Source organism: Myotis yumanensis, unplaced genomic scaffold, assembly GCF_028538775.1.
Source record: "Myotis yumanensis isolate MYYU_CA2020_CCGP unplaced genomic scaffold, mMyoYum1.0.hap1 SCAF_7, whole genome shotgun sequence".
In the NCBI taxonomy this organism is placed as follows: Eukaryota; Metazoa; Chordata; class Mammalia; order Chiroptera; family Vespertilionidae; genus Myotis; species Myotis yumanensis.
In genome coordinates, this window is record NW_027223758.1 from 12,288,990 (window position 1) to 12,301,502 (window position 12,513).

General features: G+C 49.1%; 1 protein-coding gene across 1 annotated transcript; it reads left to right on the forward strand.

Moving 5' to 3' along the window:
• Positions 1 to 301: 301 nt before the first annotated feature.
• SPATA2 (spermatogenesis associated 2) lies at positions 302 to 11,002 on the forward strand. Its single transcript, XM_070419777.1, has 3 exons — positions 302 to 432; positions 6,235 to 6,678; positions 7,732 to 11,002. Exons 2-3 carry the CDS (start codon positions 6,343 to 6,345, stop codon positions 8,950 to 8,952), a joined length of 1,557 nt encoding a protein of 518 aa, XP_070275878.1. The 5' UTR covers positions 302 to 432; positions 6,235 to 6,342; the 3' UTR covers positions 8,953 to 11,002.
• Positions 11,003 to 12,513: the final 1,511 nt, after the last annotated feature.

A 12,513-nucleotide genomic window follows, 5' to 3' on the forward strand; every position in this document is an offset into this window, starting at 1 on the left:
TCCACCGCCCCGCTCCTCACGGGTTCCCATGACAACTCGGCTAGCTGCCATCCAGGGGCGGACGGCGTGCGTCACTTCCGGATCCGTTTACTTCCGGGTCCTGGCCCCAGCCCGGGTCGTGCCTTTCAGTCTCTACAGTGAAATTCCGCCTCTTCTATCCTCGCTCTTCTGCCTTCTGCTCCTTCCTCCTTCGCCCGTGGGCATCGGCCTTTCCCGGCCCAGCGCGCAGCCGCGGCCCGGCCTCCCTTCGGACCCGCCTCCGAGGAACGTCATTTCCGGGCCGATTGTTTCCGGGTCGCCACTGGCGCCGGGGTACAGGTCTCAAGCCCCTGCAGCCGCCCGGAGCGGCGAGAGCCCACCCGGCCCGGTCCGGCGGCGGCCGCGGCTCTTTCTCGCTTCCCTCGGCCGGGCGTCTTCGGGGGCAGTGGCGGGGTAAGTGCGGTGACCGCGACGGAAACAGCCTCTGGGGTTTTCCCAGGCGGAGGGAGCGTTCGTCTCGGCGTCCAGGGAGCGGAGTCCCCTCCCGCGCGGCGAGAATGACGGGCGGGCCCGCCTTCTCCGCACCCGGGGGCCCAGCTTGTCTTCAGGATCCCTGCTCCCCCAGGGACTGCTCGGCAGACCCCTAGGACCAGACATGGGTGGCTCAGGACAGTCAGGAGGAACACCCCCTCGTTGGCGTCTAACCGGGGAGGAGGACATCCCAGTTCCACCGTGAGGCCGTGACGGCGCAGTGGTCCTCAGCCCGATCTTTGGCGGCCGACCTGGGCTTGTACTCACTGTGTGACCTTGGACAAGTCACTGAATCTTCTGAGCCTCAGTTGCCCAATTAATTAGTTAAATGGGAGTGAGCTTGCCTGTTAGGACTGTCCTGGGGATGAAATGAGCTAATGCTTGTGGAGCACCATCTCTGGCATACAGCAGGCGTCCCATAAATGATAGCTGCTGTCAGTTCATCCACGGGCCCGTGGGGAGGCCCCGAGTTCGGGTCTAGGATTTTTGTTGTTTGTTTTGTTTTGTTATCACTGACGTGGCCTTCCAAGGTTACCAGGCTGGGAATAGCCGCCGCCCGCTTCTGTCCCCTGCAGGGAGGGGACACTGCTTCCTCCAGAGCCCCTCGCAGAGGCAGCTGCCGCCAGGGCAGCCCGATGTCAGCATCGCCGGGGTTATTTTCAGAGGTTGGGGAGGCCTCTGTCTGTCTCTGATCTTCTCTGGAATCTGGTTGGGGTGTGGGGACTCTCTGGTCTTTAACAGCCAGCGGAAGCTGTCTAGGATATGCCCCCAGAGCCTCGGGCTTGGAAACGAGTGCAAAGGAGTGGGGTGAGGAGGTGACAGGGTTGAACTGCTCTGGCCTCGCCGCTGCTAGGAGGCCGGGGGGCGTCTAAGCCCACGGAAGCTAGACCAGGGATCCGTAAACCTGAGGACTGGGGCAGTGCTGGGACCAAAATAGCTCCCGCTGTGCAGGGAGGGGGCGCCTTCCTATGCAGCTTGGGGAATGTTTCTGCTTGAATGGGCCAGCTGAGGAAAAGCCAAGCCAATGCTTTGCTTCCCAGAATCATTTCAGTTCCATTCAGTGGGGTTTTAAACAGATTAAGTTTTCCTTTGTGATGTTTAAAAAATAATAATTAAAAAGCCACCTCCTCCTATCTAGCTCTTCACTGATTTGCTTTTCATAAGAGGTCCAGGTTGTGCCCCTTTTGAAAAGCAAATCAGTGAAGTGCTGACCAAGCCTTTTGACTCTGAGCACCTGCCTGACTTTGTTAGGGATGTTCAGTGCCTATTTTTTTTTTTTTTTTTTTTTTCCGCCAGACTGGCACGTCTTGGCTTTCCAGTGCTTGGGTTGCCTGGAGAAATTAACAGCTTCTGTCACTGTGCTGTCTGGTCTGTAACCACACTGTTTTTGCAGTGAGCGTGTTTTCAGTTCTTGCAGAGTGTTGGAAATAAATTGCTGGTTCTGTGCTCAGAAAAGACACCTGCTATGACCAGCTATAATGCAGCCTGTATTCTCAGAAAATGTAATCAGGACGGATGATGTCAGCTGCTTCACCACTGGCCAGTCTCTGGCCAGCCTCTTCCCTTGGCCCTTAAGCTTACATCATAGAGCTTCCAGCCCCATTCTGTGTGGGAAGATGAATTTTGCTACTACAGGAATTTTGGAACTCAACTCTGCTCTCCCTGCCATAGGGTGTTCTAGCTTAGCTGAGCCCTTTCAAGTAGAGCTGTCCAGCAGACCCAGATGACAGCTTTGCTTAAAAGCAGTGCAGCTGAGAGCTTGAGCCAGGATTTTGGCATCTGACGAAGGTTCAGATCTCAGATCCACTTCTTAGCTAGCCTTGTGACTTAGGACAAGTGATTTGGCTTCTCTGAGCCTCAGTTTCCTCTTTAACCTTGGGGCTGTCCTGTGGATTTCATTGAATTACATTGAGCTTCAGCAGAAGGCCCTTATATACTAATCACTTGGTGAATGGTATTAATTTTAACAATAAATAAGACAAATGGGAAAAAGCACAGGCGCCAGGATTGGCCAACTCAAATTCAAATTGCAGCTTTGATTTGCTGCTCTGTTGGGCAGATTATTTAGTGACTTGGTTTCCTCACAGCATTATTACATGGTTTAGGCAGGATGATGGAGTTGAAGCAGAAAGCCCAATGCTTAGCACATAGGACCTCAATAATTGTTCGTTTCCTTCTCTTCTTTCCTTAATTATCTTTTATTTTTTTAAATTTTTATTTACTTATTTATTTTTAAAAAAATATATTTTATTGATTTTTTTATAGATAGGAAGGGAGAGAGATAGAGAGTTAGAAACATCGATGAGAGAGAAACATCGATCAGCTGCCTCCTGCACATCTCCCACTGGGGATGTGCCCGCAACCCAGGTACATGCCCTTGACCGGAATTGAACCTGGGACCCTTCAGTCCGCAGGCCGACGCTCTATCCACAGAGCCAAACCAGCTAGGGCTCTTATTTTTATTTTTTTTACAAAGTCAGCCACCCTCAAGCTCTGCGTCTGCTGCTCTGTAATCACACCACATCCACACCCTTGTTTGTTGCTAGCAAACAATAAGCAAGGAGAAGGGATCCAAACAGTGTAGTTGGTGTTCAAAATCCTAAAGTCAAGGATGAGAACCCATCTAAGAAGAATTTTGTACCAACCTAGGTAGTGAGAAAAACGGTGAAAGAAAATGAATGCTAAAAGATAATTAAGGCCGAAACATATGCCTGGGTTGCGGGCTGGATCTCCAGTGAGGGGTGTGAAGGAGGCAACTGATCAATGATTCTCTCATCATTGATGTTTCTATCTCCCCTCTCCCTTCCTCTCTGAAATCAGTAAAAATATTAAAAAAAAAATAAAAATAAGAAATCATCTTCTAAGGCAGTGTTTCTCAACCTGTGGGTCGCGACCCCTTTAAGGGTCGAACGACCCTTTCACAGGGGTCTCATAAGACCATCGGAAAACACATATATAATTACATATTGTTTTTGTGATTAATCACTACGCTTTAATTATGTTCAATTTGTAACAATGAAAATACATCCTGCTTATCATATATTTACATTACGATTCATAACAGTAGCAAAATTACAGTTATGAAATAGCAATGAAAATAATTTTATGGTTGGGGGTCACCACAACATGAGGAACTGTATTAAAGCGTCGCGGCATTAGGAAGGTTGAGAACCACTGTTCTAAGGGCTCAAGGCTGACTTTCTTGAATGAAAACTCACAGCAGTGTTTAGGAGGCTAGATGTCCCTCTGTTTAAATTGTTCTCAGGTACCAACAAGCAATCCTTGGGGCCGGAGGCAGGATGGACGCTTACCTTAGATAAATAAAAAGTGATAAATGCATGTGGGTTTCTGTTAGCAAGGACAGTGATGTCTTCTCTCAGGTTGCAATACAATTTTGTTTTCCAAGAGAACATACATAGTTTGATACTAGACAGTAAAGTCTTTAAACTAGAATTGAGGGCAGGACTATGTCTTCTCAACTCTGTCCCCTGTTGTTCCTACCACCTGGTATCCGCCCACACTGCCTCCAGCCTAGTGCCTGGCACGAGGTAGGTGCTTCGTAAATCCTTGATGAACTCAGGAATCGTGGGGTGATGGGAGCATCACAGGCTCCAAGTCAGAAGGTCAGGCTTGGAATCTTGGGTCCACCGTTGTCTAACCCTGAGCTACTTAGGACGTAGAGCACTCCCTGTCTCGGAGCCTCTGCTCCTTTCTCCAGCTGATCGCCAGGATTCTTGGGAGAGCTAAAGAAACTAAAGGGGCGGCATCATGATTGCTTACATCCTTTGCATCATTCATTTAACCTGCTTTATCAAACACTAAGTGGCAGGCCCTGTGTTAGGCAACATGGTGAACAGAACAGATGTGGTCCTTTGCCTTTGTGGAGTTTACTGGGTAATGCGGGGGAGACAAAGAGAGGAAGTTAGTAAATGAATAAATACGGTGATAATTTCAGATGGTGATTATCCCAGGATGAGTGGATAAAGAACTGGGAAGGTGGGAGTTACTGACCTGGGGTTGTCAGGGACGGCTGCTATTTGAGCTGAAGCCTGAATGAGAGAGCCAGCTATGGGAAGAGTCAGAGGAAGAAGATGCAAAAGGAACATGTGCCAAGGTCCTGAGATAGAAAGGAGCTTGTTGTACTTGAGGAGCAGACAGGTCATGTGGGTGGAACTTGAGGGAAGGGAAAGACTGCCATGTAGAGCCTTTGACCTTGGTCAGGGGGTCAAATGCCATTTCCCACTGCTAGGAGCCTCCTTCACTCAGACAGCAGGTATTTCTAAAGCACATGCCCTGCTCCCTGCACCCATGGTGCTGTGATCAGGAAAGGCAGGACAGGTGAGTGTGAAAATGCATATCCTGTGAGATTTGTCCCACTCTGATCTTACCTTCCTGAGAAAGCTTGGCATCTTGGGGGGTATAGAACCTTCAGACACAGGAATGGCTGCTTGTCTATCAGGGACTTCTTTTAAGCCAGCATACTGATTGCATACAATCCTCCCACCAACTCTGGACTTTGGGTACTATTATCAACCCCTTTCTTCAGATGAGAGGTTGAATAATTTGCCAAAGTAACCTAGAAAAGCAGACCCAGGATTCACACCCAGGAAGCCTTGCTTCGGAATCTGTTTGTCACCCCTGTGCCATGTTGCCCACCCCTGGCCCTGGCAGTATCCTTCAATAAATCCAATTTACTCCCAGCATTGTAGCATGAAGAATATTGCTGGATCTGTAAATGTGCTACTAATGGGTGGCCAAGCAGACAGCAAGAGCGTATAAATTGTGTGTATCTCAGCTCAGAACGTTCTATCCTCTCCCAGCAGAACTGTAAACTGCTCTTAAGGTAAAGGGGAATGCGGGCCATCACAGGCAGATATAAGCACTCTGCAGGGGCCAGCAGCCAGCGTGGTCTCTTTTTAAAATTGCAAATAGGATCATGTCCCACTTCCCCTTGCTTTGAACTCTTCAGGCAGGTGCTTCACATGGCTCTTGGAATAAATATAAAATTCTTAACTTGCCTTTTGAGGCCTTGGGGAATGGGATGCCGAATTTGCCTGCAGCTTCATCTCCCCTCCTCTCACTGCTGCAGCCGCACTGTAGGCGTCCTTCTGTTCATAGCCAAGCTCATTCCTTCCTGCCTCAGGAAAGCAGGGTGTGGTGTTACAGGCATGGACTTTGGAACCAGACTGCCAGGTCTCTCATCTCAGATCTGTTTCTGAATAGTTTTGTAACTTTCAACAAGTTTCTTAGTGTCTCTAAGTCTCGGTTTTTACATCTGTAAGATGGGGATAACAGTAGTATCTATCTCTGAGGGTTGTTTGAGAAGACAGAATGTGTTAGTACAGGTAGGTCCCTGGCACGCAGTCAGCACTGATAGTGTGAGCTCAGGGCCTTTCTCCCTTCCGACACCTCTACTGTGACACCCTTCGTCCACCTCTTTGCCTGGCATGCTCCTCATCTTTTGTGTCTGTCACGGCCTCAGGAGGATTTTTTAACACTTCTCCTCCCACAAAACCAGGTTATGTGCCCCTAATACTTTTCATTTGTGAGCTCACCTGGGAGCATGTAGTACGTGTTCAGTAAATGTGCTGAATGAATGAGCAAAATGGGGCCCAGGACTGGTGGTGCCCACTGTACCTTGGGCCAGTTCTGTGTTTTGTTTTGCCACAGCTGATATGTGGACCATTGCAAGGGATGACCTGCTTCTCGTTCTTCCCCTTCCAGAACACTCCGCTGGTCCAGGTGGGCAACATGTTAGTGCTTCTAGCCATGTCCCTGCCTCTAACCCAGAGGCCATGGAGGAGATAAGGTAGCCCCTCATCCCTGGATCTGATGGGGAAGCCCAGTTCAATGGATACAAAATATAAGGATGACTTATTTCGGAAGTATGTGCAGTTCCATGAGGGCAAAGTGGACGCCACCCCCAGCAAGCAGCGGCCTGGCAATGATGAGTACCTGCGGGTGGCAGCCTCGACCTTGCTCAGTCTGCACAAGGTGGATCCCTTTTATCGATTCCGGCTGATCCAGTTCTATGAGGTGGTGGAGAGCTCCTTGCGTGCGCTGAGCTCCTCCAGCCTGCGGGCTTTGCACTGCGCCTTCAGTGTGCTGGAAACGGTGGGTGTCAACCTCTTTCTCTACCCATGGAAGAAGGAATTCAGAAGCATTAAGGTAAGGTCTAAGGTAGGGCCCTCCACACTGGTCTCCCTTCTGCTTTCTTGTCCCTTCCAGTCTGTCTTGCGAGGGCTTGTGCCAGTTTGATCACTTTCCTCCTCTGCTTGCAGACTCTCCCGTGTTTCCCACCGCCTTTGAGATAACAACCAGAATTACCCCCATGGCTTCTCACCTTGCCTGTCTGTTAAATTCATCTCTTAACTGGGTCCCCACCTCTGGCAGCTCACATCTGCTGCTGGGAGGTTAGACAGGCAGGCAGCACCCAGGTTGTGTGGAACCTTGAGGCCCAGGGCAGAGGGCCTGGATTTGTCCTAAGTGGATTGAAAAGTAAGGCGTTGCCATGATTAGTTTACATTTGAAGAGAATCCTCTGGCTGGTGTATGGGCAGTAGACTGTATGGGCAGGAGTGGGGCAGGGAGACCAGTTAGGAGGCTGCTGTAGAGGGCCAGTAGTAACAGAGGAGTGAGGAGGAGGAATCTGGGAGAGAATTTTGAATCATTCTGAAGGCAGTGATGGCTCAGGAGGGTTTTCACTAAGTCAGGGTCTTAAGTCTGACATAGAGGGCGGGGCAAGAGGAGGTTTACAGTTTGTGAGGACGTGAAACACAAGTTTATTCTGGTATTATTATTTATTATTTTCCACATGAACAATTTAAAACCTACTTTTGCCCCATCTGTATTCTTCAGACCTTTTAGAAATGCCAGAAAGGAATATTCTCATAGCTCATCTGGCCCTGCTTCTGATCCTCATTCCTCACCGAGTTTGCCCTGCTCCTCCCAGGGAGTAGTGCTGTGGTGCCGAGTAGAAAGCTAGTTGAAGGCTTTGTCCCCTGTGCTTAAGATAGGAGTGGTGCGCCATTTCCCTCACACCAGGCGCTGAGCTGTTGGTAAGCATTAGCCTCTGCCTCCTGTAGTGAGAAGCTATTGGGATCACTCCCTTCCCTTCTGTGGTTTCCTGCTTCCAGTTCAGACTTGGATGTGCTGAGCTTTGAGGCAGTCTCCCTTGTGTGTCAGAGAGAAAGTCCCTCCTCTTTGTCCCCCTTCCTTCCAGACCTACACGGGCCCCTTCGTTTATTATGTCAAGTCCACGTTACTGGAAGAGGACATCCGAACCATCCTGAATTACATGGGCTACGTGCCTGAGTTGGGGACTGTGTACAAGCTCACAGAATTGGTGGAGACCCTGCAGGTGAAGATGGTCTCCTTTGAACTCTTTCTGGCCAAGGTGGAGTGTGAGCAGATGCTGGAAATCCACTCCCAAGTCAAGGACAAAGGCTACTCCGAGCTGGACGTGGTAAATGAGCGCAAGAGCAGTGCAGAGGATGTGCGGGGCTGCTCCAACGCCCTGCGGCGGCGGGCTGAGGCCCGGGAGCACCTGCCTGCTTCAGTGGCTCGAGTGGCACTCCAGAAGTCGGCCAGTGAGCGGGGAGCCAAGGACTACTACAAGCCGCGTGTGACCAAACTCTCGAGGTCAGTGGATGCCTACGACAGCTACTGGGAGAGTCAGAGCCGGAAGCCGCCCCTGAAGACCTCGTTGAGCCTGCGGAAGGAGCCTGTAGCGGCAGAGGTAGGGGATGACCTCAAGGATGAGATCATCCGCCCATCCCCCTCGCTCCTGACCATGTCCAGCTCCCCCCATGGCAGTCCTGATGACCTTCCATCCTCCTCCCCCAGCAATGGCCTTGGCCTGCTGCGTGGCACGTACTTCTCTGCTCAGGATGACGTGGATCTCTACACAGACTCAGAACCTAGGGCTGCATACCGGAGGCAGGATGCCCTGCGACCAGATGTATGGCTGGTCAGAAACGATGCCCACCCTCTCTACCATAAGCACTCGCCCCCCACCAAAGAGTCCGCCCTATCCAAGTGCCAAAACTGCGGCCTGTCCTGTAGCTCCTCCCTCTGCCAGCGCTGTGGCAGCCTGCTCCCCTGTCCCCCAGCCTCCAAGCCCAGCACCTTTCCCAGCAAGTCCTCCACCCATGACAGCCTGGCCCATGGGTCATCTCTGAGGGAGAAGTATGCGGGCCAGACTCAGCTGGTGCACCTCCACTCAAAATCCAAGTCCTCCACCACAGCCACCTCCCGCTGTGGCTTCTGTAATCGCCCAGGTGCCACCAACACCTGCACTCAATGTTCAAAAGTTTCCTGTGATGCCTGCCTCAACGCCTACCATTATGACCCCTGCTGCAAAAAGAGTGAGCTGCACAAGTTCATGCCCAACAACCAGCTGAACTACAAGTCCACCCAGTTCTCCCATCTCGTGTATAGATAAACTGGGCCTTGCACCTCCCTGCTACAAGGGCTACACCACTGATCTTTCTGGTTTCATGGGGAAGATGTGTTCATGCATTGATCTGGGAAGCAGAGAACCGCACTTGACCATGTAGGTGCCGGGAATATGGGCCAGCTGCACCATGTAGGAGTTCACTTAGTGACTAACATATTTCAGCTGATGGCTGCTTTGTCACCTGACAAGGGAGAGGGTGGCACTTCCATTTAGATTCATCTTTGCTAATCTCTTACCCCCCCCCCCCCTTTTTTTTTAAAAAAGAGGATTTCTATCCCAGGGACTCTTGCCACATCTACCCTTCCCACTACAAAGCCAACTTGGACTGGGAAGGGCCCTCCAGGTCACTTCCTGGAATGGTGAGCTAGAGGCCTGTTGGCTTGTGAAATGAGCCCTCCTGCCACACTGGGCCTCTTCCAATGGCTCATCCCCTTTGCCACCCCCTCCCCAAATACAGTATTAGCTGAATGTCATCCTGAGGCCACCACAACTCAGTTCAGCCCATGGTGTTTGTGAACTTTGCTCCAACACATTGAAGTGTGGACCTTCAACAGCAGGACTGACTCTCCCCTTTCTGTTGTTTGCACATGCCCCTCTTACTGTACTGTAAATAGGTAATTTTGGAAGTTTATTTTTAAATAAATAATCAACTTGCTGTGCGTTTCAAAGTGGTTAAAATATTATGTAGCTATTTATAAAAATGCCCGGGTTCTTTAGTCTTCCAAGGGAGTGTCTCATGCCCTTCTGTGATGTGTCCTCCACTCACTGCAGTGAAGGTAGAGCAGAGAGTGTGGGGGCAGATGAGGCACAGACACAGTATCCCTGAGTCGTCAGTGGAGAACCACTGTCTTCCCTACAATAAATCTCTATACACCTACCTCCAGTGTGCACTTCGGGGGTTAGGGCGGGCCAGGAGGTCGGTGTACCTGCAGACTGTGATAACCTAGTGACGAGTCAGGAACCTCACCTGCGGATCTACAGCCTGGTCTTTGCCACTTGCCGAGTGTGAACCTTGCACTCCAAACTTCTTCAGTCTTGCTTCAGAAGGAAACTTATTTGGGATTCCCATCACCCCTCCATCTCAGTCCTCTTCTCTTCATCTGTTTCCAGGACTCTGCAACATTTGCGATCTTTTTGCACTAAAAGTGGGCAGGCGTTGGCGTGCACCCATCAGACAGGTGTCTCCGGAGATTCTCAGCTGAGCCTAAGCACTTCCAAACCCGAAGGCCCCTTAAACTCCTCATGTGAATCACTGACCCCTGGATGTTCCTTTTGGGGTGCAGAGCAGGAGTGGGGCAAGAGTTTGAAAATAAAACTGGTTCCTTGTGAAATAATAATATATTCTAGCCATAAATGTTTGTGATGTACAGAATGTTATAGGAATTTACATTCAGTGGGTTTTCTGGTGGAAGGAGGTATTCAGCTCTTGAACAAATTTAAATCTGGCTGAATCCTGAGGCCACTGTGAATTTGCTGGTGTTCTTCCAACTCAGTTGAGTGATTTTAAGGTTTTTCAAATCTATGGCTTTTTTATATATCTAGTAGATCAGATGTAGATATTCAATGTGTATGTAAAGCTGAATTTCAACCAACTTTATTACTAAGACCACCCCTTTCTGGGGCATTCATCTTTGATGTTCTTCCTTTCCACATTTCAGAAGTGTTAATGCCTGTCCCACTCCTGAGAGCTCTAGTTTTCCACTTCCAGATCACTCCAGCACTACAGTAACTTAACCAGCCGTGATGCCACGTAACTTATGCAGTGGACAAAAGCAGGAATGGCTAACTTGTTCTCAGAGAGAAAGTCCAGTATTGTATCATCACGGAAATACTGTGTTCGTGGACTGGAACAGGAACTGCTCTGACCATGCTCCTCCTTGGTGTGTGTCTTACTGTATGAAGTTGCTGTGAGTGAGAAAGTTAAATATATGCTAATTTAAAAGTGCAGATGTTTTGCATTTGATTTCTACCAAGAGTTGAAATGTTGAGAGATGATTTAAAAAAAATAATAAAGTGTCTTCCATTATTAAACAAAGTGTTTGTGGTTTTATGTCGCCCTTCCCTGCTGCTTTGAAGTTTGAGTTGCTTGGTCCCCCCCCACCCCCAAGCTATATTTAGTTTTTTAATAACATTTTCTTCTTCATGAAACTGACAAATAATAAGAGCCAGCATTTGAGTGCTTATACTGTGAGCTAGGCACTTTATATGCTGAGACTTTACATGCTAGATCTTATATAAGTCTCAACACTCCTATAAGATTACAGATGGGGAAACAGGTATACAGAGTTCAGCCATGTTGCCCAGGAGAAATTACTGTTAGTGGTGACTGACAGGCATTAAATAATATTTGAAGGATGTAATGAAAAAAATTAATTGCATTTTTAATTCTTTCGATCCACTTAAATGCCTCAAGGAGAAGTTAGTTTAATGCTAGCTTGTCTTTAACAAAGAGAAAGCAGGTGTCAGGCTCAGAGCCTTTGGCAGAATCTTAGCTAGGTTTTCAGTTACCTTCTTTTTAGTATAGGCGTACTGGTTTTCCATCTACAGCAATGATAGGAGATTCCTTTAAAAATAAATTTAAGGTGTTTTTTTAAAAAATGGTGGTTGACTCAAAAGCAAAATATATGGCAAAAATCTTAAGGATGGTATAAGAGCAGTGGTTATTTGGGATGTCCTGTGCCCACGATGTTGAATCCACTGCTGGGTTGGCCCCACACAGTGGCTCAGCTGCAGGGGAAGAGACTGAACAGGTTTCTCCATTTCAGGCACTGGTTGAACAAATATCCAGGCCTGGGGCCATATCAAAGGCCCAGGTGCTGGGTTTGGTTTTAGCTATCGCATAGGAAATGGCTCCCACCATCCTGGCTGCCAGGAGCAGCAGCTCCTAGAGGTGAACACCCAGCCTGGGAGAGCAAAGGAAGCCACACACTCGCTGCTGCATCCAAAGTGGAGCGGAGACTTCCAGCAGATTGCTTAATTTGTATATGTAAATGACAAGCATATTTAAACATCATCAGGCCCACCAGATGTACATTAGCTCGGCTGCCAGCTCTGAGCACCCATCTGTGGCACCCACATGCCTGTACCAGTGTCAGAGGGATGAGAGCTGCAGCAGATTGAACCCTGATCTCCATTCACCCTTTCTCCCTTGATAATGGAAGCCCTGATTTTCAGACATAGCCATCCAGAATAAAAATGGCCTTTTCCAGCCTCTCCTGCAGCCAGGCATGGCCATATAACTGTCTGGTCCCTGGGATACAAAAGTGCTTTGTGTGGCTTCTAAGATGTCCTTCCCACCCTGCTCCTCCTCCCTGGCTGGAGAGGCCGTGGTGCTGGTTGGAATGGAGCAGCCACAGGAAATTCAGGTGGAAGCCAAATGAACAGAGGGTGGGACAGTAGCTGGAAGGGTTGGGTCCCGGATGCTATTATCTTTCTTAAATCACATTTTTCCCACTTGCTTTTTTAAAAAAGGCTTTTAATTTACCAAAGAAGTATAATGAACTTCCATGTGCATTGAACTCAGCTTTAGCAGTTCAACAGTTTCCA